We start from the raw sequence: 27,496 nt of genomic DNA on the forward strand, positions 1-27,496 counted from the left end.
ACAGATTTAAGTCTCCGAAATCTCTTGTTAATTAAGCAATATTACTACTTTTGCATAGCTTCAGTCAGCGTCTAACTAGACATAAATTAAGGTAAGTAATTGCACAGTCTACCTCAAGCCAGAGCATAACACCAAACTATCATTCACTGGGTTTAGGTAACATACTTGGGAAATACTGAGATCCCTTCAAACTAGAAACAAAGCAGGCTTAGGAGAATGAGCTAAAATCATTTTGTAAAAACAGATCAAAGCTCACTAGGGGACAGTTACCCTTTTGGGACACTGTCCAGATTCTGGGACTGCCCTTTGCTAGCTCATCTGTCAGCCACTGGTCCCCACTCCCTGCACTCACTGTGTGCTCTGGTGTCTGCAGAGACCGTGGACTCTTTGGGTTAAATGGTTACCTTCTCACACAGTCCCAAGGGCTGTGTGAATAAGATTAAATCTGATTAATGAAATAAAGTCCTTGCCCTCAAGGAGCTGATATTCTGGTGGGAGAGAAATCCATACTAAGTATGACAAGAGCTATATATAATGAGACACAGACCGAGAAATAATGGATTCTGCCTGCTTCTCAAAGAAAACTTGGAGAAGAGGCTTATCAGCTTGGGCTGAGAGGTGAAGGGGGGCTGCCTGGATGTCAGAAGTGGCCTAATGCTCCCTCTGGCAGGTGGTGGCGCACTCGTGCCAGAGCAAAGGCTCTGTCTGGGGCACCAAATAGCCTGGAGATGAAGACAGAAAAAGAATCTGCAGTGGATGAGGCGAGGAGGCCCATTAAAAGGACACATGCTTAGCCATGTAGCTCAGATGATTGGAGCGTCGTCCCAATATGCCACAGTTGCAGGTTTGATCCCTGCTCAGGGCACATACAAGAATCAGCTAATGAATGCATCAATAAATGGAACAACAAATCAATGTTTCTTTCTCTCTCCCTTTTAAATCAATAAATTTAAAAAGACAATTTTTTTTAAAGGACAGACACCCGGCCAGGTGAGAGATGATAAAGGTGAGGGGGAAGGAATGGGTAAGAGCTGCTCTGGGACCTCCTGACCAGTTCAGGACACACCAGCCTATAGATGTTGCCCAAGTCTACTCCTGTTAATCCTCCCTGCTCCAGGTCTGCTCCTTCACATTCCTAGTGTTTAACAGCAACCCTCCACCACAGGTCACTTGCTCCCAGCTCTCCTTCTGAGAGTACTTACTTGGACGATAAGTAGATCTTGGCTCAGATGGAGCAGGCACTAACCAGCATGCTCCGCACTTGGCACCCACACCCACGTGTCTGTGCACACACCCTTAGGTTACCCTTTCTAGGACAGAAGGCCCAGACAATCATCTTTACTGTCCATGGTCTTCTGGCTTTTGTTTGTATCAGCATTTAAGGTTTACAGCTTGTTTCCCTTCATGTCAAGGAGGCACCAATTACTTAGCACTGTGTTCGCCCCGTGAAGCCTTCAGGTGGGAGTGAGGTGTGGCAGAGCTTCTTAATTACACTGAAGGCAGAAGGCTTTCTAAAAGGGAGGACTAAGATCTTAATTAGCTCATTTTTAAGTGGCATTAGTTACCTAAAAATACCAAGGGGATGGAAAAGGAACAAAAGGGATTTTACCCTCCCAACAAATGACTTCATTTTTGTTTGTAATTAAATGCACTGGCTTTCATTATGAAAGATTTCCTATGTGTCGTCATAGAAAACCTGAAGAGTTCAGAATATACTGAAAACACAAGAATGGAAAAGAATTACCCATAATTCTATATATCAGTTAATAATGCCCTTTTTCCTTTTTGACACAAAAAGAAATTGTGGTATAATCATACGGTATATACTCTCTTATGCCCATTTCTTTTTGCAAATGTCAAGTTAGGGTAAATATTAAAACAAGTGTTCTGAAGTTGTGGTGATGGCTGTACAACTCCATGAATACAATAAAAAGCAGTGAAGTCTATATTTTATATGGTGAATTGTATGGTATGTGAATTATATCAAATAAAAAATGTTAAAAATTGTTCAGGAACTTTATGTTCCTGTCTCTGTGACAGTCTACAGACATTTTATGTAATACAGAGTGAGATCCTCTCATTTCCTAAGTCACTCCTCCCCAACTAGAAGATGTCTGATATTAACGTGATTGGTGCACTGACCTCCGTATAGACATCATATTCTTTGTTCTCAATAGTTTCTTCAATGGATTTAAGGTTTTCAACATACTGACAATCTAGGAATTATTTTAGAGGACCAAGAGACAGCTTAAGAAAATTTAATTACTCTCTAAAGTCACTAGGCACCAAAAAAAGTACATAAAAATGAGTTCTTAAGTGGAACTCACTGGGCTTCAGGTCTGAAAGAGAAGAAGACAGGGACCTCAAGCTGGACACAGATATGACCTGTGTCTGATAACAACCGAATCACGTTTTTCATGCTTGACACTCACTCAGCAAAGAAAAGAGTGATCCTGGAAGGTGGGTGTCACAACACCCAAGTGCTTACGCACACAGCCTGCAGCTGGACAGAACTGTGTTCAAACCCCAGTTGGAAACAAAACCAAGAGATCTAGAACATGTTAATCCTCAATTGTGTTGCCCATAAATTGCGGGCGATGGCACCTTACACCAGAGGATGAATTTGAAATTCATCTAAGATGAATGTTCCAAAAGTGCTTGGTTTCAATGCCTACCCATAATAAGCACTCAATACATTCAGTAAATAGTTGTCACCGGGATAATGGTGATGTCAGCTGCTTTTGACCAAACTAGAAAGCAGGAATTCAAATCTCAGCTGTGCAGACAGTTCTGCTTAGAAACTACAGTATTTTTCTACTAACTTAGAAAGAGCCTGAAGGTATTTTTATTGCCATGGGAGTTTCAGCTGTTACCAGAGTTCATTGGTGCAATCTTTACATTCCAGTGTGCTAAAAGCTTTCCCATGCAGGGATAAAAGCAGTCTTTGTCTCAAGCTGGTAAAAGGCACCATCTTTGTCAGATGAGTTCACTGTTAAACTTTGAGTGTGTTTCTCTGAAGGCATGCTGGGAAGCCCCAGAAATGCAGACACACCCAAATTACGAGACAGGGTGAGTTTTAGGAAAGTGGGGAGAGAGAGAGAGAGAGAGAGAGAGAGAGAGAGAGAGAGAGAGAGAGAGAGAGAGAGAGAGAGAGAGAGAGAGAGAGTGTGTGTGTGTGTGTGTGTGTGTGTTAAGGTAAACTATTTTGAGCGATGTCGAAAGGCCAGGCACTGTGCTAAGAAGCTAAGTGGTACTGCACAATAACCCTGTGAGGTGGGAACTTTGATCAGTCCTACTTGCTAGTAAAAAAAACAGGCATAAAGAAATTAAGTGTTTTTCCAGAGTCACATAGCTAGTAAACTAAGACGCAGAGCCAAGATTTGAACCCATGATCACACATGTTCTCATCCACTATGCTTTACTGAGTAGAGCTGACTGTAGTGAGATGAGCCTTTCAGATTTTAGTTTTATTTTCTGATTAGTGACTTCCTGACTTCCCAACCTGGCCTTCGACAAGTGTGGTCATTTAAAAGCACCAAAAAAAGAAGACTTTTTAAAGGTCAAATATGGACGCTGCATTATTCTCCCTTAAAGTCATCCGGGCAATCATTCCGGGAAGTGCCCAGAGTGCCCCCTGGAACTTAAGGCTGCTGGGTGGCAGGTGATGCAAACCTCTAGCTCCTGTTAGAACCACAGGATGGAAAGGACCTTTGTCCTTTTCTTCCTACCTCTGGAAAAAAGTCACCAGTTTCTCCAAGGGTTTTAGGAAAGGTGACCATGTAATTTATTCTGCAAAATAAAATAATTCTGAGAGTAAAAGGGGCACAATCAGTAAATATGCAGGCGAACCCAGGACATATGGTCACGTTCCACAGGTTCCTAGGTCGCCCTGGTTGAGGTTCCCTGTCTGCCAGTGACCTGTGTATGAGTGTGTCAGTAAGGTCAAACCCTGCTGAAAGAGAAGAACGTCTCCCAGCGCTTCAGCAGGGGTACGAACCAGCATCTCTGATGGCTGGGCCTTGTCTGCATCTCAATCTAACCTCACAGTGGAAAGGAAGTCCAGAGGGGAAACGAGTGTGGTGGAATCACAGCATCACAATCATCGCCATGTTTCCAGGGATTCGGGGGATGGGCAACCCCAAAGTCACATGTTTCATTAACACAAGCCCCAAAAGTTGGAACAGTTACTTCGGCAGACACAAAAAACAGCATGATGACTTGAACAAGCTCTTGCTCAACTGGACGCAATTACATAAATGCTTTATGTGCTGGATTTAGATATGGAGGCTTTAAGCCTGCTGGTCCTCTCTTACTCCTCCTGGAACTCGAGGAAACAAACTCATTCCAACAGCTCTTTTGTGTCCAGGCCTAAGGAGCAGGGTAACTTGTGGGGTAAAAAAAAAGTCTGAATTCTTCTCTCATTAGATCAACCAAAGAGCAAAGCAGTAAAATTTCCCCAGCACTTTTCCAACAAAGTAATGAAATTCAAGGGAAATCATGACAAAAAAAAATGTCCTTAGGGACCACGATGACCAACTTCTTCCTTTACAGAAGAGGTACAGAGGCCTCAGAGGGCGGAGCTGGGCCGAGAGTGTGCACCCAGGGCCCTGACCTCCTGGCTCTCAGCTTAGGCCTATTTCCATGTTACTGTGCTATTTGGTTAAAATGCTATCTCATGTTTTAGATCTTCTTCCTCCCCAAAGAGAGGCTGGGAGAGGCAAAGTAGAAGGGAGGGAGGAGAGAAAGTAGGTATGGGGTAAGGTAGGATTGAATCCACTCCATTAAAACAATTTCAGACGATCCATGTATGGAAATAGAGGGACAGCTGTAAACTCCCCAGGCAGAGTCTGACAGGAGGAGGATGAGTGTGTCACCTACCTTTGGTCTTGATGGCCGTTTCGATGTTCAAAGCATCCCGCTCAGCATCAAAGTTGGTGTAGGCTTTGACTGACCCGTATGCATTTGGGGGTGTCGAGTGCTGAGGTCAAAAAACAAACATGCCCAAATCACACACATTTAAGACCCTCTTGTTGAAATAGCAATTTCTAAAATAGATTCCTTTCCTATTGTTTCTTTTAACAATTCAAACCCTTCTTAGACTCGGTGACTCTAAGGAACTTGATTCTTTCGAATGAGAATTCTTAAAAGGCCCAGGGAGTTTAGAATGTGCTGTCTGTATTTCCATTTAGCTTACTTTAGTGCAAGCTCAAAAGCAGACGACACAAAGCCGGGCATTTGAAAGCACCTGTTTATCTGCAATGGTTTTGAAGAGCATTAAAACTGGTCTGGCAACGATTCAAAACAAACTGAAAATGTGGAAATGCCTGAATAACAAGTGTGTTTAGCCAAGTTTTTGCTATGGGCAACTGTGTTTAGCCACGTTTTTATTACAGGCACACGAGTTACCACTTGGGCCTGTTGGCTGAGCTCACAATTCTTTTACACACAGATGTAAAATGCCTGCCTGCTTGTCTCTATCAGATAAGCGAGAAACCGTCCCCCACCCCCCACTTTGGCCACCACTGTGGCACCAAAGGTGGTCAGGCCACATGGCCCACATCCTCCTTTGTGTCAGCCAAGTTCCTCCTCCTCTTCTCTCCCCTCTCTGTCCCCTCCCCTCCGCTGTCTTTAACACCATCCCCTCTGCCTACCACTCTTCCTAGTTCTTTTTTTTCTTTTTCTTATTGCCTTATAAACCATATCCTCTTCCTTTCCAATGCTTTACAAAGCCCATTTCGCTTCCTATAGGAAGGACCACCCCAAACTGAGGTGAGAGCAACAGCCTGCTGTTGCATCAGTGCTCTTTTCCGAGGTGTCAGTGTGCCTCCTTCCTGGAAATGCCTTTGCAGCTTCTCCTGTCCCTGCTACCTAGCCACAAAGCAAAGGACAGACAAAAGAGGATGGGCAATGTGGCTCTGATTGGCTGATGGCCGGTGGGGCCACCTACCAGTGCCCCACCATCAGCATCAGGGTTCCCCATCCTGAAATCCCCCACTGCCTCCCCCAGTACATAATGCTCATCATAATGTGATGCGTGTCATTAACTTAGTTTCTGGAAAGCATCAGAGACTAATGAGCCCTGACTTACCTCTCCACCCACAGGCACTACCTTACAGGCACCCAGCTCCCACACCAGTTGGTTTTACTATCAGGGAGCTTGTCCAGGTGAGCATCTAAGAGGCCATCCTTTTAAAAGGTCTTCTAGGACAAGCCAGAAATCTAAGTTCAGAATGGGATAAAATGTCTCAAAACGTACTTGTTTTGTGACCATCCTGGCCAAGCAGTTCCTATTTATAACTCCGAAATACAATAAAATATCAAGGTGTTTTCTAATTTCACTTCTTAAATTTTCCAGTATGATTAACAATGGAAACGGAGGGCACATTCAGGAAAAGGTAAAAATAAAGAGCTATTTTGAAGTACTATATCTGCTATGGTGGCTACAAAATGTGGATGGAAATCTAAGGAGGAAAAATATCTTCCTCTTTTATTAACAGTGCCATCCATTACTTACGAAGGCAGATGGTTGGTTATTGAGCCACATCATATATGGCTTCATTCACTGGTTGCTATGTCATCTTATTCCAAAAACAGTGAGTAGGAGAACATTTTGCATAATTTTTCAGTATCTATGAAATAAAATTAAATGAATAACTGAACCTATCATCTGTAAAATCCACTCATCTGAAAGTCAAACTATTGAGGCAAAAGTGATCTTCCCTCCAAATCTGGGGAAAACATGACATTTTCTACTGCAGGCCCATCTCCCTGGACAGAGAAGTGCACCACACTGGAGTACAGCAACTTCAGAGGCTGCATGAAAAGCCTTCTCATGAAACCTGATACTAAAACCAATGGAATGGTCAGATCCATTAAAGAAAGAAAACACTTAGTTCCTGGACTTGTCTGGACCTCAACTACACCTTGTACTGTTGCCAACAACCTTGTGCACAAGTTCCAAACGGGAAGGTTAGAAATATACATGGGCCTGATACGCCACAAATTCTGCTCGCACGGACGTCTTCCTTCTGAACATTTTGATGCAAGCACCCTAAGACAACAGAGAGTTGTGTACCCACATGATCTAAGCCGCTGTCAACCCACCTTTGAATGTTTCTTTGTATTTTAATTTAGTTGAGAGCATATTTTGAAATATCTCCAAGACATGTCTACAAACCAGTGCTGAGTTTTTGTAAAAGCCATTTCAGCTAAGGTGACTTAAAAGATGTATGATGTCATTAGATATTTTACATATTCATAATTTATATTCTACTTGATTCTCAAAGTGTTTGCAAGGACATAATCTCATATGTGGTTTAACATTTTTTAACCATAAGACAAGGAAGCAAATGCATCAGAACTTCCACGTTCACCTATTTCCTCGAAAAACAATTTAAAATAATTCTAAGCTCCCTGATAGCCAAAGCAAAAAAGGAAACATGATGAATTACAGCACTTTCATTATTTAAAAGAAGAACAACAACAATGAACATCCTAGCTCTTTGGGAGAAAAGCTTTCCCAGGTGACAAATTAAAAAAATAAAAAATTAAAAAAGTGTAAGTTCTTGTCTGAAATAACTTCTTGGACATTAAGAAGTCCCAAACACTCAGGATCATTTTTGATATGGCCAACCATTAATAAAATCCCAGGGCATGACAAAAAAAGTCATACATCAGCATAACAATTACTACCAGCGACACGCTAAATATAGAGCAGGACAAAATGCTAGCCACCCACTGTCACTAGTGTCTGTCCTATTTTAATGTGATGCAAAAAAAGTTTCTAGAGCCAAAACATTTCTTTCCAATTGAACTATTAAGAACAGCTAAAGTAATGGGGAAGAAAAGAGAACCAAGAGAGGGAATGACTGTCTGAATTTCGTCCCCATTTCTTAGATGTACAAGGAAAGGAAATAGCAGTAGTATCCACAGAGATGTCCAATTTGCAAAAATGACACAAAGTGAAAATGATATACTTACATCACCCTCCAAGCTGAGCTTGCACAGAATTTCATGAACAGTAGACATTTTGAAAGAAGCTGGAAAGAAAATAAAACAAAAAGTCTTTAGGAAGAGGCTTTCCTTTCCCCTGAAGCACAGTGATTCATAACACTAATCTTTACTTCTAGGACCATTTCATCGGAAGATATTAGAGTAATTTTTACAAATATATGCAGTTCCTGTCTCATGACTGGGAAAATTAAAGTTTGGTGCTAGTTTGCCTTAGGTTTGGGATGGGCTACTGAGCTAGCCAGCCAGTCTTCCTCTTGCTCTGTTGGAACAGAAGCTGGGCTGGGGAGACTGATTTGTGAATACAAAAACCAAATGCTCTTCAAGGCTAATGCAACTTGTTCCAACAGGATAAAACTGAGCCTTCCGCTTCTTATACAAAGTGACAAGCTTGTCAAACCAGCCACAACTTCTGTTATTTCTCACCAGTAATCTGACATGTTGAAAGGGGCCTGAGAACTATAAGTATGAACCCAAATCAATAGCATTTTCATATTGGCCCATTCCTAAATGGAACCCTTTATTACTATCCATAATTATTTTCTTAGCTCACTGATGCTTCGAAGATATTAAACTGTTAATGAGAAAGGCAGGAGATAGATTTTCTGACATTAACTCATTCCATAAAAGACTGATCCTTGCATTTAAGATTCAAAATGGCTGAAATGAAGTCATCTTCCCGTTAATACACTTAATCGGGCTGTGGCACTATAGCTTGATGAACTGGCTTTCCAGCTTTGCAATCACACAATTCTCGGAATCGATACACCAACCCCTGCCAATAAAGAGTGCTCAACTGGCATTAAATTTATCTCACCCAAGCAAAGGCAGGTCAGTCAGCAGCAGCATCCCCCAAATAAAGGAAACAGAGCAGAGCTGCCTCCCGAAACAGTGGGAAAGACATCTGAATTGTAACATCTCCTGCTTTGGTATCTTTTTGCTTAATATTCTTTGACCAAGGAAATTGCGTCCATGCAAATTCAGCTTTCTGTTCACTTCCAACAATTTGCCTAGTCTAACTATTTTCACAGAGGTGGCTTGGAGGGAGTATTGGCATAGAGCTTGCTATTATCAGAAGGCTTTAAACTAAGCCAATTCTAGGCTCAGCGTGGGGTGGAGGTGGGGGAATGGAAGAGAAGAGGGTTTGGATATATTTTTGCAAGATTTTTATCCCGATCTCTCTCCTAGACCACTCCTCTCTCTTCTGAATGCTCAAAGGTGCTTTTTAAGCACAGCAAAAAGAAAATCACAGCTACTCTAATTCTCCCACTTTCACAACTCTCAGACCCCCACCCCCCAAATCCCAGTGCTGAGATATAATCCTAATTTGCAAAAAAGTCTTCCTCTATAAATAAACTGTGGTTCATCCAGACAATGGAGTCATATCAGGGCTAAAAAGAAAGCAGCTATCAAGCTATGAACAGGCATGGCGGAACCTTAAATGCACATTACTAAGCAAAAGAAGCCCATCTGAGAAGGCTGCATACTGTATGATTCCAACTATACGGCATTCTGGAAAAGGGCAACACTGTGGAGACAAGGAGAGGATTGTGGTTGTCAGGGATTAGAGGGAAAGGAAGGGGGGACAAATAGGCGGAACAAAGAGGATTTTTAGGGCCATAAAACTATTGTGCATGATATTGTGATGCTGGGTACACATCATTACACCTCTGTCAAAACCCATAGAATGTGTAACACCAAGAATGAACCCCAGTATGAACTATGGACTTTGACCGATAGTGATGTGTCAATGTAGGGTCATCAGCTGTAGCAAATGCACCACTCAGGTGGATGTTGTAAACGTATGGGGCTGGGAATATTTGGGAACGCTGACTTTCCACTCAGTTCTTCTGGGAACCTCACACTGCCCTAAAGAAGAAAGTATTTTTCTGTTTTTTGTATTTCTCAAAGAGTCTTGTTCTATAGGTGGACGGTACAGTAGCCAACAGCCACATGTGGCTACCAGGCATTTGAAAAGTGCCCAGTCCAATGGGGTATGCTTTAAGTGTAAGTACACACCAGATTTGGAAGACTCAGTATGAGAAAAAGAATGTAAAAACCTCTCAATAACTTTTATATTGATTATATATTATATTTATGATGTGTTGGGTATAATGAGTTAAATAAAAAACTATTTAAATTCAATTTTACCTTTTTCTTTTACTTAAAACATTTTTTTTAAATCTTCACCCAAGAATATGCTTATTGCTTTTAGAGAGAGAAGAGAGAGAGAAACATCAATGTGAGAGAAAAACATCGACTGGCTGCCTCCTGTACATGCCCCACCCAAGGATTGAACCTGCAACTTAGGTATGTGCCCTGCCTGGGAATCAAACCTACAACCTCTCAGTGTATGGGACAACACTCCAAGCAACTAAGCCATCAAGCCAGAGCGCGCTCTTTCTTTCTCTCTCTCTCTCTCTCTCTCTCTCTAATGTGGCTACTAGAAAATTTACAATTGTATATGGAGCTCACATTCCATTTCTACTGGGCAGCACCAGTCTACAGGTCCAATCCTAGTCCTAAACTTTGATGTGGCTGGGTCGATTAAAGACAAAGGTTGAGATTCTTTGAAGGACAAACAAGTTTGAGTTTGCTCAAGAAATCTCCAATTTAACCTTGGGCCAAGGAACATTCCAAAGGGTCTCATCAATATCCTTCAGCCAAGAATCACCAAAACAGAGACAAAACACCCTAGGACATTGAACCACTCAAGCCCTGGGGCTCGGTGACAAGTGGACTAAGTAGGTCTGCAGTGAAGGGTAAACTGTTGTCACCTGCCTTGCAGAATTCTAGTCTCCACTGTATACACCTAAGAAATAAAAATGCCAAAACACAGAGGACTGATAAGTCAGAGTTGCAAAGAACTCTGCGTGGGAACCCAGCCTCCACGTGGGCACCTTGGTGCCCTTCTCATGGGAACCCAGCTTCAGCACCCTCTATCCACTCCCCAGCAAAAGTGGACTCAGGCCAAACTGTTACTTGCTTCTGACCAAACACACACGCTCCTTTAATCCACAGCACCCTGATTCATCCTTCCTCCCCCAACTCCTTATACTCTCCACTGTTCTCCTCCTTACAGACCTTGCCCATCCCTCAAGTCACCACCACTGTGGCATCTGCACTCATGGGGCAGCTACAGCCCCCATTCCACAGCATTCTCCCCCTCCTATCAATGCCAGAAATACTCACTGCTGCTACTAGATTCATCCATTTAATAAAAGTGTACTGAGTTCCTGCCATGGACCAAGGATTCAGACAGCAAACGCTTAAGTTCAATTCAATGCCCCAGGCAGTATGTTTTACCTCTTCTCCCCAGAGGATCAGTTCCCCCACAGATTTAAGAGTGTCTTTGCACATTCTAGGTGCTAAATGAACATTTAGAAACAATGAGTTGCTATTTTACATACTTAACAGTTCATATTTGTATTACTTCTAATCGTCCTGTAGGAAGAGCAAAAATGTCAATAACCACAAAGTAATACCCATAAAACTTGCTATTACTCCATGCATGTCTTTTGTATCCATATAAATATTTCCTATTTTATGCAAGCTTAATGGCAAATTTATCTTCACTTTAGGAATAAACTATGGCTCCTGTTTCTTTACTGTATCTAATCCCCCTGGCAAAGTAAAGTCATTTTGTGGATGATGGATTAGTCTTTAGAAGAAATAGTTGGCTTTCCCACTCATGTTTGTTAAAACATTAGCTTAATATAGTACATTTGATTAATGAGATTGTGTCAGTGTGCTGCTACCCTTGAAAGTGGAAAAAGAAAGTCTTGGCAGTGCTACTGTAGGTTACAGACCCTGGTACCATTCAAGTAATCTATCAACAAACCCCTAACAAGCACACATTGGCCTACACTACATTAAGGGGTGTGAGACACACCCACAGACACACACACACACACACACTATGAAACGCAGACCCCACCCTCCTTGCCCCAGTGAGACACCTGAGAGATTAGCCCAGGGCCCCCAGCTAATGAGCCAGGGAAGGTGGCCAGAACCTGGGCCCTCTGACTTGGGCCTTCGCCCTTTCCCCTTCACCGCAATGGTTTTCCATTCTAAGAGACAGAGACAGCGAGAGAGAAAAACAAGAGAAGTGAGGTCAGCTACAAGTTGAGGGGGAGGTGCTGCGTAGTGTGAGAAGGGCAATGACTGGAAGATTCCAGCCAGAGAAACAGAAGGAAAGCCCGGGGAGGGAGGTGGGATGCAGACTGTCCCTGGGTGCCCGGACAACAAGAGAGCAGGCTTATAACAAGCCTTGTGGGTGGCCTACAATAAAAATTTCTGAGTGCTACAAATTTAAGCTGGGAAACACTGGAAGGCCTAAAGCTAGTGATTTGTTCCCAATACTCGTAGTATCTGTTCCCAACATTTGCTCTGGAGGCTGAATTTTGTTACTGAAAAACAGTAGCTCTGCCTTCGTGTACCTATTAAGTGAAAAGAAAGTCTACGTGCCATGAGGCGATTCCATTCCCACTGACCCCTCATGGCAGTGTGACATTCATAAATGCACTGAAAGCAGGACGAGCACTCTCCCTGGCAGGCTGCTCTACAGAGCACGGACCAGCAGTCTGCATCGCTCACCAACACTTCAGCCTCACCCAGGTTTCCTACTCGTTTCGACATGCAGAAAAGAAAAAAAAAAAAGTCAGCAAATTCAATCTGTTGATGAGTACGTCTACATACCAGTACCTTCCATTCCCAGAGAAAGGCTGGGTTACTAGACAAGATCATTAAAATGGTCCCTTATCAGGGAAAGTTTTTCCTTTAAGAAAATACTTACTGAAAGAGCCACACCCACTTCAGACTGGTTTGAAATAATTCACCGCTGAGGTGAGAACAGACTCACTCAGCTCCACCCTAACAAAGGGAATGGAAGTTTCCTCTGGCCTTGAAAATATTAATAAATGGAGCTGTTAATTGTCTGACTGGAAAAGCTCTTGAGTAAAAAGCTAGATACTAATGAAAAACTGTTGAAAAACAAGTAATTAACTTACAGTTAGCTTAAAGATAGGACTAGCTTAAAGATCATTTAAGGGTTTGTCCTTTAAAAAAAAAGCTATAGGTTGTTTTATATATTATTGTTTCACTTCAAACACAGAACAAATATAGTACAAGTGAAACAGCTTTAACTTCTCACAAAAGTGAAACAAAGTTTGCAAGCAGGTTGAAACAAAGAAAAAAAAGTAAACCTAAAAGTTTACACTTGAAATAGCAAAAACAAGATCTACTGAAATGAAGTAAGCATCAGCTCCAGAAACACCAAATATTAATTCACACAAACAAACAAACAAAAACTTGTTGCAACAGGACTGGTGTGCAGAGCAGAATCTGACTGCAATCCAACAGTTTCGCCGACACGCCCACTTTATAGTTTCATTGTGCCGTGTTGACCTATCACCACAAAACACATCCCTAGCAACCATGCTGAATCAATCAGAGGCTGGATGATACAAAAGAGGATTTTTAAAACCAAAAAATGGATGGGGGAGTGAGGGGTATGGAGGGTTTGGCTTCCCCACCAAAGCCCTTACTGTGCAAAATGCTGGGACTAAAAGGCCAGACAGTAATTTTAAACCAAAAGGGGGAGGGGAAAAAAAAACACATAAGTCAGGGTGGGCCGGGAATTTCCCCTGCACTCCACTCTCCAGCCCCCAAAGCATTTTTATTTAAGAGAACCTTCCTGAAAGCACATACTTTTCTCCTTGGTTTTATGGTCTTAATTAATGCCTGAGTCACAGGGCCAAGTCATTCTTCAGAGATCCTGGAATTCTGCCCAGCGGCCTTGATCATACTGAGCAGGATGGACTCACAGCACTTGCTCTGGCCTGTCCCTTTTGTTGCCCGATCTGAATCAATTTTTGTCTGCTACCTACAGGCAGGTTACAGCCTTTTGCTTTTGCAGTTTCCCCATGTACACAGTCTCCTGATACGGGGATGGAGTGGGTGGAAAGAGACCAGCAGAAGAATGACCTCAGTTGGCAGGAAGCACTTTCAGAGTTGAGAAATCAAGGCCTTCACATCTACAACTCAATTTCAGTGTTTTATGGCCCACATATTGTATTTACAATGGGGCCCTGTTGCCAAAGGAAGTCTAAAGGCAGCATTCAAGATATTCCACACTCTGGACTTTACCTGCTCAGTCTTAAATATCTCTTACACACACACAGGCACGCACACCAGCAGCGAAATCGGATTGGACTTGTAATTGTTTTCCAAACACATTTAGCACTGCTCAGTCTTAAATATCTCACACACACACACACACACACACACACACACACACACACACACACACACGCAGGCACCCACACCAGCACTGAAATCGGATTGGACTTGTAATTGTTTTCCAAACACATTTAGCACTGTCCTGCTTTCAAGCCCAGATTCTCCAAGTTCCCTCCACTATGAACTTTCAATCATAATCAGCTAACATCCTCATGATACCTCTGGACACAAAAAAAGTTACCTTTTCTCCTTTTCCTCTCTCTGCTCTGTGCTCCCATGGCTCTGGGCGTGCCTGAAATTTCAGAGTAGCATGTGTACAGGCGGTCTTCCATTCTACTGGCCCTTGGGGTTTCTGTCTTACTCATTCCAGTTTCCTACTGGGTCTGCACTCACTGGGCGATTGGTCACATTTTGGGAGGATTTACACATACCAGCTCTTTCCATATTTGGTCTTTTTTCCCCTTCTTTTCCAATGCACTCCCCTTCCTCAATTTTCTTTCTCTCCCTCAGGCTCGACATTTCCAATGAAGTTCCAGTTCTACACGTTCAGAGCTGGAGGCTTCCATTCCAGCCTTCTGAGCAAATCTTTGCAAAGCCTGGCAGATTGTCTCAGAGCAAATTCTTCCCTTTCCTGATATGCAGCCCATTTCCACCCCAGCTCAGCACTCCACCTCTACCCTGTCGAGGTCACTTGGGTCCTAGCTCTGTCCGCTGCACATCGTGGAAATGTAACCTGCATCTCCTATGGCAGGACAGGAAGGGAAGAAGGTGGAAAGGAGGAAGGATTTGCAGAGTGGCCTTGGGGCTCTGACTTCCTCCCAGCTGTGAGCTCAGAGACTGGGAGGGGTAGGGAAACAAGGGCTAGGATTCCAGTCACAGCCACTCCTGTAAGTCAGAACTTCCCACACCAAGCCTAGGGTTAGACTACCTGGATTCTAGTGACTTCTCTCTAACAAGATGGAGCTCAGATGGTTTAAAAACTTCCAGGTGTCCCCTGAAAAGGAGGTTTGGAGGTAATCTCAGAGGAATCACCCAGAACAAGTCTGGGTATCTCCCGACCCCTCCTGCTGACCTGCTGCTCCCCAACAAAGTAGATGGGACTGCCTCTGGAAATAGGAGAAGGAAAAATATACCAGACAGTGAATGGGCGGAAGAACTTTTTTTAAAGGACTGGAATTTCCTCTGAGTTAGCCTAAAACTAGAATAGGGTGTGGTGCCAGGGAAAATGAGAAGGGTGGATTCCCACGTCAAAAAAATAAAAGCATTCTTTTTCTATCACATTCTCACAATCAAACCCAAAAGACAGATTAAGTCATGACAACTTTTTAAAAGATTTTATTTATTTATTTTTAAAGAGATGGGCAAGAAGGGAGAAAGAGAGGGAGAGAAACACCAATGTGAGAGAGATACATCAATGGGTTGCCTCTCACATGCCCTGAACTGGGGACCTGGCCCACAACCCAGGCATGTGCCCTGACTGGGAGTTGAACTGGCGACCTTTCGGTTCATAGGCCAGCACTCAATCCACAGAGCCGTGCCAGCCAGGGCAAGTCACAATAACTTTTAAGTAACAGTTTCCCTAAGGTCAAATAAATATGATGGTCAGACCTGTGGAACAGCTGGGTTAAAAAGAAAAGGAGCCCCAGCCACACTTGGAAACTAACATAATTTGGAGAAATGTAACATTCAAAATCCAATTCCTGCCTATACAATTCACTCACATTGTCTATTTTTTGTCAATTTTGTTCACTGCTGTATCCCCAGTGCCTATAATTGTGAGTAGAACATAGTAAGTGCTGAATAAACACTGTGGAATGAACGAATGCTTAAAGCTGCCCAGCAGAGCCCAGGTCTCCTTTGTGATGTACCCACCCTCAATTAATGAAAAAAGGACCGAGCCCCACACAAGCAGAATAAGAACAAAGGCTCATGACAGTGTGTTGGTGCCAGTCTAGGCTCAGTGGTGCAGGAAGAGCCTCCAGACTTCAAAATCAATAGCAAATATAGAAAGGTATATACCTTGCCAGAAAAACTACTTAAATCAGAAATTAATCAGGAAACTAATGGCTAGGACTGCTGGCCTAGCGTCAATCAATACAGTACTTCAATAGCTCAGACACAGGATGTTTAGCATTGAGACACCAATCCAAGACTAAGCTCCTGATCAAAGTCAGTGAGTCAGCAATATTTCTTGGGGTCCAAGCAGGTCATTTGACACTGCAGGAAATTACAAAATCCAGTCGGTCTCCAAATCATAAACCCCCAACTGAAAAGAAAAAGCACATTGATGGTCACACCCTTCCCCTGCAGATGTCATGGATAATTTTGGAGAAATTCGAAGCTTTTAGGGAATAGATGGACTTAGGAGAAGGGAGCAAAGTGCTAAATGGAAATGTTAACATCATTCGCCTCTCTGAACTTAGCCTCATCTGAAATCTTTCTTCATATTGCCTAAATATTATATTATGTGGCTCCGTCATTCCATAGCTTCGAACTCCATAAATTACAAATCTGTTGGGGTAACAAGTTTTTCTAGTTGTTTTTTAAATAACTCCTCTGGGTTGCTGAAGATTTTAGGACCACAAGCCAGTCCCAATATTGACTATCAATGCATATAAATAAATAGATTCAATTTGCCAATCTCTAGCTGGGTGTTAAGGACACTGAGGGAGGAAGGGGGAAGGAAAGCAGAAATGGACAAGCTCAGATGGCTTTTGTAAATTGTCAAGAAAGAGGGTCTTAGGTGGCAGGAGGAAGGCAGAGAAAAGTGCAGAGCGGGCAAAGGCAGAATTTTCCTACTAAATAATTCAATCTGGGTCAACCTTAAAACTAATAACTGTTCCAGGAATACATTTTGGTGGTTTATTCTTCCAACCCATGTATCCTCCCTTACCCTTCCACCTTTCCTCCTCCATCACCCCACCACTCAAATTAGTCACATACTATTAGTCCTTAGAAACCAGTGCATGTTAAGTAGGGTTTCTGGGCTAGCCTGGGAACCTAGGCACCTCCTATAACATTGTTTCAGTGGGAAAGTGCATTCTGTTTCTCAAACCAAGTTCCAGATGAGCACTGTAGCACCCACGTTTGAAGAGGATCCATCTGAACTCAGGGCCCCAGATTACTGGACTCTAGAACTTATGGTCTTGGAAAAGACCCAACGTGCACCCATAAGGCTACTGCTCTTATACACATTTGGAATACCTATAGCTTTAAAATGGCAAATCTTAACATACAAGCGATGCTCTACAATGGCATGGCACTTAATGTTTTCCGTATGCTTTACATATTTATTTTTGAATGAACTTTTTAATGAAATTTTTGTTAATAACCTTATGTGAATGAAGGTTAAAAGGGGGGGGCATCCTTAAACCACTTTCAGAGATAAGGAGACTGATGTTCACCTCCTGCATTGTTAACAGTCAGTTGATAGAATTCAGCCCTCCCACACCAGGCAGTGGGACCCACTACACAGAGCGGCAAGGAGAGGCCCAGGGGCCACACCCTTTTCTGTACCCTCAGTCCCTGACTCACTGTGGCATCATCGCGACAATCTTACCCACAGAACCCCGGGGGACACTTCCTTCCTGATTCAAAAGGGGTCAACCGAGTGGGAAACTCTCCAGATACAAGGAAATCAGAAGTTGCTCTCTTGCAAGATAATCTAGACAAAGGAGAATGAGCTGAGGTTTCTTTTGTTTCTGTTTTTGTTTTCGTATTGTTTTGTTTCATTGGGGACTGGGGTTGCTACTAAAAATTTCCACCCCTCATCCTGCCCCCACCGTCTCTCTCCAGCTGATCGGTTCAAGTTCCACAAATGCTCATTTGTTTCAGGTAAAGTAACTTGGGAAAGACGGGGATTACTTTCTAAATGGCCGTTAATCTTTTGTTAAACGTGGAGGTAAATGCCCCGGATAACTGGTCCGCTTGGGACCCGCAGCTCCGGGGCGACCACACCCTAACCCCCCCCCCCCCCCGCCCCCGACACACACACCTTGCTTGCGACTAGTGCGTCTGGAATGCGGGGCCTCCCTCTGCCCCCCGTCTCCTGCGCCGCCTCTCCGGGCTTCCTGGGAGCACTTCTGGGGGATGTAGGACCCCATCTCTCTACCCTGTACCCCCAACGCGGGGCACAACCGGCCCCCTTCCAGCCGGGACCAGCTTGCCACCGCGCCCCGTCTCCGCAGCCCCTCCTTCAGGTGGCCTACAGAGTCCCCGTCGCCCGAGCTTCTCTTTGCAAAGCAGTCTCCTTCCCTGCCTCGCCGCGCCCCGCTAGCACGGCGGCCCCCGGGCCATAGCGGGCGGGCAGGGCGCGCCCCACTTACCTGGGCCAGGCGCTCAGAACCGCGAGAGTCCCCTGATGCAGAACGCAGCGGGCAGGCCTGGGTGGGGCTTTTATACCCTCCACATCCTCGCCTGCCCGCCCCGCCCCGCCCCTCCCCTCCTCCCCCTTCCCCGGTCCGCTCCCACCCCGAGTCAGGGTGACTCACCCTCCCCGACCCGCCCTCCAGGAGGGCCAGCCCCGCCCTGCAGCTTTCCCCGAGCCACGCCGCCCCAGAGTGGGCCAGCGCCCGCGGCCCTGCCCCTCCGTGGAGGCGGCCGCCAGGCTTCCTCGAGGGTCCTGGGCCTCGTTTCTGCCCGCCTTCCTCATTTTTCTTCTAGAGCGCCACGTGGCGTTCTCAATCCCAGTTTAGATTAATACATTAACAAGACTTTTGTAGACTCTGAGCTTAGTTAACTTTTTTTTTCTCTCTTGGCGTCGATGCAATGGAAGGAAAAATTGATCCAAAAAACCTAAGTCGTGATTCCCCTGAGCTGGGGCCGTTGGCATCCTGCGCCCCGTTACCCTCTGCAAACATGTTAGCTTAACCTCTGGCCGGCAGTTCCCGGGAGGAGCACGGAGAGGGCGATCCTTCGGCTCTCGCCCCGCCAAGACTTCGAGCGCGCAGGGGGCCGGGGCCGGGGAAGGGTAGCTGAAGCGAGAAGCCAGATCCCAGCCCCATCCCGCACCGGGAGGCGCCCTTTTCCTGGGAGGACTCGCCTCTGGGCCCGAACTCAGCACCCGCGCCGCGCAGCTCTGTGCGTCCTCGTGGCAAGCCTTCCCGAGCTGGGTGGGGCCGGTGGCTTTGAACCTCCAGTTCCAACAAAGAAGTTTCCTCCTTTTCTTCTTTCACAAACTCGTTTTTTCGCAGCACTTAAGCCAGATCCCTCTCTTGGTTCTGCTCAGTTTCTTTCACTTCTCTTCCCCGTTTTGCTTCCACAGTGCCAACATGGGCAACATGTAAGCAAACATGTTTGTGTGTGTGTGTGACAGCGCAAATATTGTTCTCAAACCTCAATCGGGAATGTTTTGCTAAGAATCCCAAAGGCCTCTCAATGCGCCTTTGAATTCCCTCCTTTCACGCTCACTTCATGCAGCTCTCTCTCCTAGGCTTAGGCTTCTGTGTTTAAATCTCCCATCTATTTTAACGTTCATTTTTACTTTGCAGTTGAGCATCATTTCACTCCTGGGAATCAAAAAATAATAGCAAGGCCAAAACACGTCTGCTGCCATGCCAGTTAGCTGCAAAGTCCAGGTGCTCAACGCAGAGCTCATTGTTACCCTGTTCTTTCACTTGGAATGATAACGTGATCAGACCTAGAAGAAGGAAATAGAAAATAAAGCAACTCTTTTGATACAATTTCTGATTTACATTTACAGTTCTTCAATTTAGGCCAAAAGCCTTATAGGCAGAAACTGTGTTTATCTGCTACTCCCCTGAACAGTTTGGGGCAGACAGTAACGGATCGACAGGATTCTGCCATCTTTCTCAACTCCTCCAGGCAGAGCCTACAGCCTCTTATTCCTAATTGTGCTGTGATAGGCCCTCTAAAATCAAATCATGTGGAATACATAAAAGCCACCAAATATACAAAACAAAACAAAATGTTTTTGCTTATCTTTGGCAATCAGCAGAGCCAAATAAACAGATCTATGCAATTGCCAGTCTTGGCTTTATGCTACAGAACTTACACTGATGTTATTATAAAAATGAAGTAATTAGAAGTCATGGTTTAGAAATATCTGAGAAATGTGGAGCCAGTTCTGCTGGTATAAAAGAACTTACAAATCTCTTAATGCAAATATCCTCTTTTTTCTTTCTTTTCTCCCAAGGGGTGGGGAGAATGTTTACTACAATAGTCCCAGATTATGTCTGCTGTTATGCCTACACACCATCCTCTAAATTCTCATATTTGTTTTGTTCATGCTTTATAGTACCTCCACACCTAATAGTGCCCAGCTAGAAATAACAGGCACTCACTAAAAGTTATAGAACGAAAGACTTATTCACCCAGTGATAGAACATCAGAGCAGAAAGAGGACTTACGAGATGAATTTGCTCAATTCTAGATTTTTGTAAACGAAGGAAGAAACTGTAGCACAAATAAAGTCTTTTGACCAGTCCAGAGATTAAATATTATACCCAAGTTACTTGTGGCATGCAACAGATTACCACCAAAACTTAGTGATTAAACATAACCATTTATTTGCTCTCGATTTTACATTTTGAACAGGACTCAGTGGGGGTAGCTTGGCTGTGTTCCACATGATGCTGGGTGGGGCAGCTCAAGCTGATTTGGGGGATCGACAAGTAGCTTCACGCGTTTGTCTGGAGCCTTAGCTGGAGTTGTCAGCATAGCTGAGAGCTGGCTGCATCTTTCTCTTTCTTGACCTCTCATCCTGCAGGTCTTCATCTCTCTACACCAGGGTAGTAATGGCAGCTGTGTTTCCAGAAGCAAAAATGGCCAGTGCTTTTAGCTTGTAAACTGTACAAAAACAGTCAAGAGGCTGGATTGGCTTTCTAGGTGATAGTCTGCTGAGCCGTGCTTTAATTCATTGTCTGATCAGTTTTTGGCTTCCCCCTCTCAACTCTCTGCTCCATTCTCTGAGACAGTTTTTCCTTTTCCTTACAACTGGCCTATTTTTGTAGCTGAGTAGCTTGCTGCTTCATGCCAGCAGAAACTCCAAGATCCAGAAACCCTGTTTAATTTTAAACTGTTTCTGTGTCTAAGATGGCAGTCCCTTCATTAATACAATTCTCTTTAAAATGATGTGGATTTTCTATAAATCTTATTAAGGTTCACTCCATTCTCCAAAATTCATACCCAATACAATTTTCTCCAAAAGTATGGATTTTCTGTAAATCTTATTGAAGTTTACTCCATGTTCTAAAATTCACACTCATTATTCTTCCTGAAAACAGACCTCTCTCTGTACTTTGTACATATCAGGATGCAATTAAACAATGCATGTAAGATATCTAATAGCTCTGAGATCATCTTCAAAGTAACACATTAAATATTTCTGGAATCTTAAAAATAAAAGAAAGATTTTGTAGCCATGCATTATTTGATCTTTACCCCGAGGCTATAACTTACTTCATAAATCTGCCACTTCGTAAACCGTCCACTGGCTAGAATTCTTCTTGAAAACCAAGCATTTTTTTCTTGTACTTTATCATAAGCAGCTATAGAAGACCACTAGCATTTTCAACATTCTGCCTGAAAATCCCCTTGACTAAGAGATCATTGGGCATATTTTCTATCAGTCACATTACTACAGGCAACAGTATGGTTAAATATTCTGCTAATGCATAACCTAGTTTGCCTTTTCTCCAACCTCCCATAGCAATTTCCTCATCTCTCTTCCAACCTCCACCAACAGTCTTGTCTTGGTTATGACTGCCTGGCAGTAAAGTCAATGTCACATACTTCAGGTTTTTGTTATGAAAACGCTCCACATAATAAACCAGCTCCAAATCTTAGAGGCTTAACATATCTATCAATTGTTCATGATTCTACAAAGGGCAGAGTTTGCTGGGTCAGCTCTTTTCTGGTCTATTTAGTATTGGCTAGGAAGACCCAAAGAAGGCTGGAAGACCCAAAAGGGTCCTTCTCCAGCAGGGTAGTTGCTGGTTTTCAACAGTGAAAGTGGAAGCTGCCAGACAGAGAACTGCAACAGTGTCACTTCCAATGCATTTTACTGGTCAAACAAAGTCATATTGTTACAGAGTGGGGGTCTCCAAAATTCCCCAGAGCCTGCGGGTTGGGGGATAGGGAAAAGGGAACAGCTTTTAAGATGCCTTTACATGACTATGGCTAGTAGCTTAGTTTCTCAGATATGCAAATGACTTTGGTTCTTCCAAGGCCACAAGAAGATGGGAGGGGTTTTGACCATGGAATGGTGCAGAAAGAGCATACAGAGCCTGCGCAAGGTTCTGTGAATGGTCAGAACTGGGTACCACACCTGTTGTGTCACAGGATGCAGTCAAGGATTTAAAAATAGGTGGCAACAATTTTGGAAAGGGAGAGGAGGAGAGATTTCCATGCGGTTTTGAAGGAGGAGAGGAGATCCACGCAGTTTGCAAGGAGGGCAGGAGAGGACACCATGCGGCTTTGAAAGGAAAGGGAGAACTCCATGCGGTTTACAAGGAGGCTGTGAACTCCACGTGGTTCTGCATTAAGAGCTGGAGAGCACTGCAACATATGTAAAACCTCCCCAATCAGGATCGAATGATTGGGAGCTGCTGGTAAAACTGAACTGTGTCTGGTAAGTAGGAAGACTGTATCTCTGACTTTTCTAAAAACTAGCCTGGTTTGGCAGGGGGAGGCAGAACTATGTGTTTGTGGGTGTTTTAAAGAAAATAAGACAACAGCAAAAAACTGCAAATAATCTAAATCTATATAACCATTAAATAAACAATTCTTTTTCTTTTCACCAAACTCTGGTATTGAGAGTTATGCCTGGCAGCGGGCAATCGGGCCCCTAATAACTGAACAGCCCATGGGTTCTGTTTCAGTCGGGGCAGCCTGTGGGTGCTGGGTTCTGTTACAATATAACGCAGATTCACGGGAAGAGGAAATAGATTCCACCTCTTCATAAAGGGAGTGACATGTTTGCCTAGGTGGAAGGAATTGTTGGCAACCACCTTTGCAGACAATCTACCAGAATCCTTAAGCTTGTAAATAGTAGGGCTGAGGCTAGAATATCTTCATCGGCCTTTTAATGCACTGTTTTTCCCACTACACCATAGGTCTCCCATATCACCATTGCTTCAATGTGGCTGTACCCGTATATTCTATCTTATATGCTTCAGACTCTCACTAACCATCAAGCTGTTACTTCCTTGAGCCTCGTTATGTGCAATCAGTATACCATGACATCTTACATTTGAAGATGTGGCCAGAAGAGGAACAAAAAAATATATTTGGAAAATCCAACATCCAAATAATAGGAGTTCTAGAAAGAAAAAATAGGCAAAATGGAAGGGAGAAAATCATCAAGAAATAACCAAAGACAACTTTCTAGAACTAAAGGCCATGAATTTTTAGGTTGAAAAAGCCACAATAAATAGAAAACAAACAAACTCAAGGCACATTATCATGGAATTTGAGACCACTGGATGGGGACAGGGAGAAATTCCTAAAAGATTCCAGAGAGCTGAAGAAAAGGTCATGTATGAAGGATAAGAAATAGGAATGCCATTATCCTTAAGATTCAGATCCTACCCTCTAAATACTATGCCCAGTAAATCAATCAGTTCTCTTTAGAGAAACAGCGGAATCCAGAGATTGTGTAGAGAAATTATAAAGTTGGTGCAAAAATAATGTCCAATTTCGAGGTTTATTTTAAAAATGAAAAAGTCCATGATTATGAAAATATTTATTTGTTAACATAACGTCCTTTGCTTTCTAGAACCTCATTACATCTGTCAACTAGCTTATAAATGCCACACTTGTGAAATTCTTTAGGTTTTGAAGCAAAATATGAATCCAACTCATTTCAACCTCTTCTCTTGATGTCAACCTAAGACCATCAAAATGGTTCTGTAGTCCCCAAAACAAATAATAATCAGAAGGATCAAGGTCAGGAGAATATGGAGGATGAAGCAATATCTCCCCACCAAGCTCTTTCAAGAAATTTTTGGTGAGTCGAGCTGTGTAAGGACAAGCATTATCATGATGGAAGATGACACCCTTTCTGTTGACCAAGGAGGGTCACTTTTGGTTCAAAGCTGCTTTCAAATGACGAAGTTGTTCACAGTAAAGATTAGCAGTAATTGTTGGATTGTTGTCTAACAGTTCGTAATGGACAATTCCTTCCATATCCCACCATACACTCAACATGAACTTTGGATGAAGTCCTCCTCTTGGTTGTTGAATTCTTCCTCCTTGACTGATCCACAATTGGTGGCATTTAACGTTATGGTAAAGGATCCACTTTTCAGCACCTGTAACAAGCCTACCTAAAATTGGTGCCTGAAGGTGTCATGAAAGCAATGATTCACAACAAGCAGCACGCTGTTGCAGATTCTCTGGAGTCAGTTCATGTGGGACCCATTTTCCAACTACTGAAACCTTTCCGATCCTTTTCAGCTGGCGTAGCATGGTTGTATGGGTTACGTTAAATTGTTCTGCAAGTTCCCTAGAGGTAATGGTGGGGTTTTCTATGACAACAGCTCCCAGCACTTCGGAATCAAGTTTTTTTGGACGACCCTCTTTTGGCTCATTTTTCAAACTGAAATCCCCACTTTGGAAATGGGAAAACCACCTCCTGCAACTTTTTTCAGTCACTGCATCATCCCCATAAGCGCTCTGAATAGACTTTGCTGCTATACTTGCATTGGCACCTTTACAAAACTCATAGAGTAAAACATTTCTAATGTGGTCTTTAGATGGGATGAACATGGGTGCAAATATTGTGGATGATTATGAACAATACTTTGATAATCTGAAAAAATAAGGTATAAATTAGTCACTGTGACATCAAAAAATTACAAGAGGCACAAGTTTAATAAATACTATCTAAAACTATCTTTTAAAAAAGTCAGACATTACTTTTGCACCAACCTTACATAGTGAGCTTTGTGCTCCACAACTGATGGAAATGTCAAAAACATACAAAGTCCAATTTGAAGAGGCTCTCACTGGCAAAAATTTGGAATAATTTGAGCATCATATTACACTGGCCAGTCTAAACTGATAGTAAAAAATACACAAAAGATGGGGTAGGGAAAGCTCTTATTTATAGAAGAATGCCAACTTCTATAAGCATCCAAAAAATAGATATAAAGAATCAATACTTTGCAACTAGATTCCATACCCAGAAAAACTATAAATCAAGGGTGCATACTTAACATGTTTCAAACATGCTGTCTATGCTGGTGTACCCTGAATTTACTTCCTGGGGCTACCATAACAAGTTATCAAACACCTGGTGGCTGAAAAACAACAGAAATTTCTTCTCTCACAGCTCTGGGGGCAAGAAATTTGAAATCAAGGCATCAACAAGGCCACATGCCCTTCAGAAGCTCTATGGAAGGATCATTCCTGGTCCATTCCAGCTTCTCATGGCTGTCAACATTCCTCATGGCCACATCACTCCAGTCTCTGCCCCCATCTTCACATAGCCTTCTCAGTTTCTGTGTCTTCTCCACTTCTGTCTCTTATAAGAACAGTGGTCAGCAGATTTAGGACCAAACTGGATAATCGAAGATGATCTCATCTTGAGATCTATAACTTAATTATATCTGCAAAGACCCTTTTCCCAAATAAGGAAATAGCCACATATTCTGAGGCTTAGGATGTGGACATGTGTTTGGGGGCCACTGTTCATTCCAGTACATAGCCTTCCTCAAGAGCTTCCTGAATTATGTGCTTCACCAAAACAAGGGAATGAAGCAAAAATAGCAAGCGTTGGATCCAGAAAATGGGACCGAATGCATAAATAGTGAATAGAATTCCCAGAATGATGGAGAGAAAATGTGAAACCACAGCTGTTTGGGATGTACACAGAGTAACCTGTTTAGATTGGAGAAGACGACTATGGCTCTAACAAGGATGCCTAAAAAAGAGTGGGAGGAAGCGACTACCCAATGTGTGTGAAGATACTGAGAAGAAATTAACAGCTTTATTGGATGATTTGGGAGTGACTTAGTAAGAGTGACAAGAAAATTATAAAATGAAAAGCTCAAGGAAAACAAAAAATTATTGCAGCACGCAATAAATTGAACATGTGTGTGACCTTCCAAAATTCACACACTGAAACCTAATCCTCCATGTGAGGGTATCTGGAGGTGCAGCCTTTGGGAAGTGATTAGGCCATGAGAGCAGAGTTCCCCTATGGGATTAGTAGCCTTAGAAAAGGGGCCCCAGGACATTCCCTCGCTCCCGCCCCCACATGTGAAGTTATAGGGAGAAAACAGCCATCTATGAATCAGGAAGTGGGTTCTCACCAGCTCTTGATCTTGGACTTTCCATTCTCCAGAACTGTGAGAAATAAATTTCTATTATTGATAAGCTACACAATCTATGGTCGTTTGTTATAACGCCCCGAACCGACTAGGACACAATGTAATATTGTAGTCTCCAAAGATGACCACAATAATATTTCCAACCCCATATGCTCTTCTAGAATTTTGTCACTTAAAAGGAGTATATGCTCATTCCCCCTGAACTTCATTACTCATTCTCAATTATTTGACCAACAGAGTACAGCAGAAGTGATGCTGTGACTTCTGGAGCTAGATCATGAATGCATTTCTATCTTGTTTACTTGGGATACATGCCTGGGAATCCGGCCATCATGCCATGAGGAAGCCCAAGCAGCCTGTGGAGAGGAACGAAGGTCCTCAGTTGACAGCCAGTACAATTTGCCAAGTACATGAGCCATCTTTAAAGTGGACCATCCAACCTCCTGTTGAGCCACCCCAGCTGAAGCTGCATAGAGCAAAGACTTCCCCACTGAGTTCTGTCCCAACTACACACCAGTGAACAAAACAAAACTTACTGTTGTTATAATAAACTAAATTTTGAGGTGGTTAGTTATTCAGCAATATATTTATAAGTGAAACAGTTATCATGAGAGGGAACTAAAAACATAGTACATTAAAATGCTCAGGTTATGTTTCTATAATCATAATTCTGAAAACAATGTGTATGTGTATGCAAAGAGAAAAGACTTATTTTTCATAGTAGACAACAGATACTATATAAAAACTGAAAAATTAGAAAATACCAGCATGCTATTTAAAATATATTGGTGAATCACCATCAGAATTAGCTATAAGTGTTGAAAATGTTTGACTTTGGAGAGCAGAAATTGTGGGTATTGTGGATCAAGGTAAGTAACTGCTATCTGGGAGTGTGTGTTTGTAAACTATGATAGAAAGCACAAGTTTATCACTCAATATATATTCTGATTTTT

General features: G+C 43.0%; 1 protein-coding gene across 1 annotated transcript in view; it reads right to left on the minus strand.

Moving 5' to 3' along the window:
- ANXA2 (annexin A2) overlaps window positions 1–8,039 on the minus strand; it is a 34,364-nt gene extending 26,325 nt beyond the window's left edge. The window contains exons 1-2 of the mRNA XM_090270687.1: window positions 7,981–8,039; window positions 4,879–4,978 (exon numbers count right to left, since the gene is read on the minus strand). Of these exons, the coding sequence (XP_090126813.1) occupies window positions 4,879–4,978; window positions 7,981–8,028 (148 nt within the window). The 5' untranslated portion in view covers window positions 8,029–8,039. The remainder of the gene's footprint in view (window positions 1–4,878; window positions 4,979–7,980) is intronic.
- Window positions 8,040–27,496: the final 19,457 nt, after the last annotated feature.

Source organism: Furipterus horrens, unplaced genomic scaffold (assembly GCF_987537825.1).
Source record: "Furipterus horrens unplaced genomic scaffold, mFurHor1.1.pri manual_scaffold_3, whole genome shotgun sequence".
NCBI lineage: Eukaryota > Metazoa > Chordata > Mammalia > Chiroptera > Furipteridae > Furipterus > Furipterus horrens.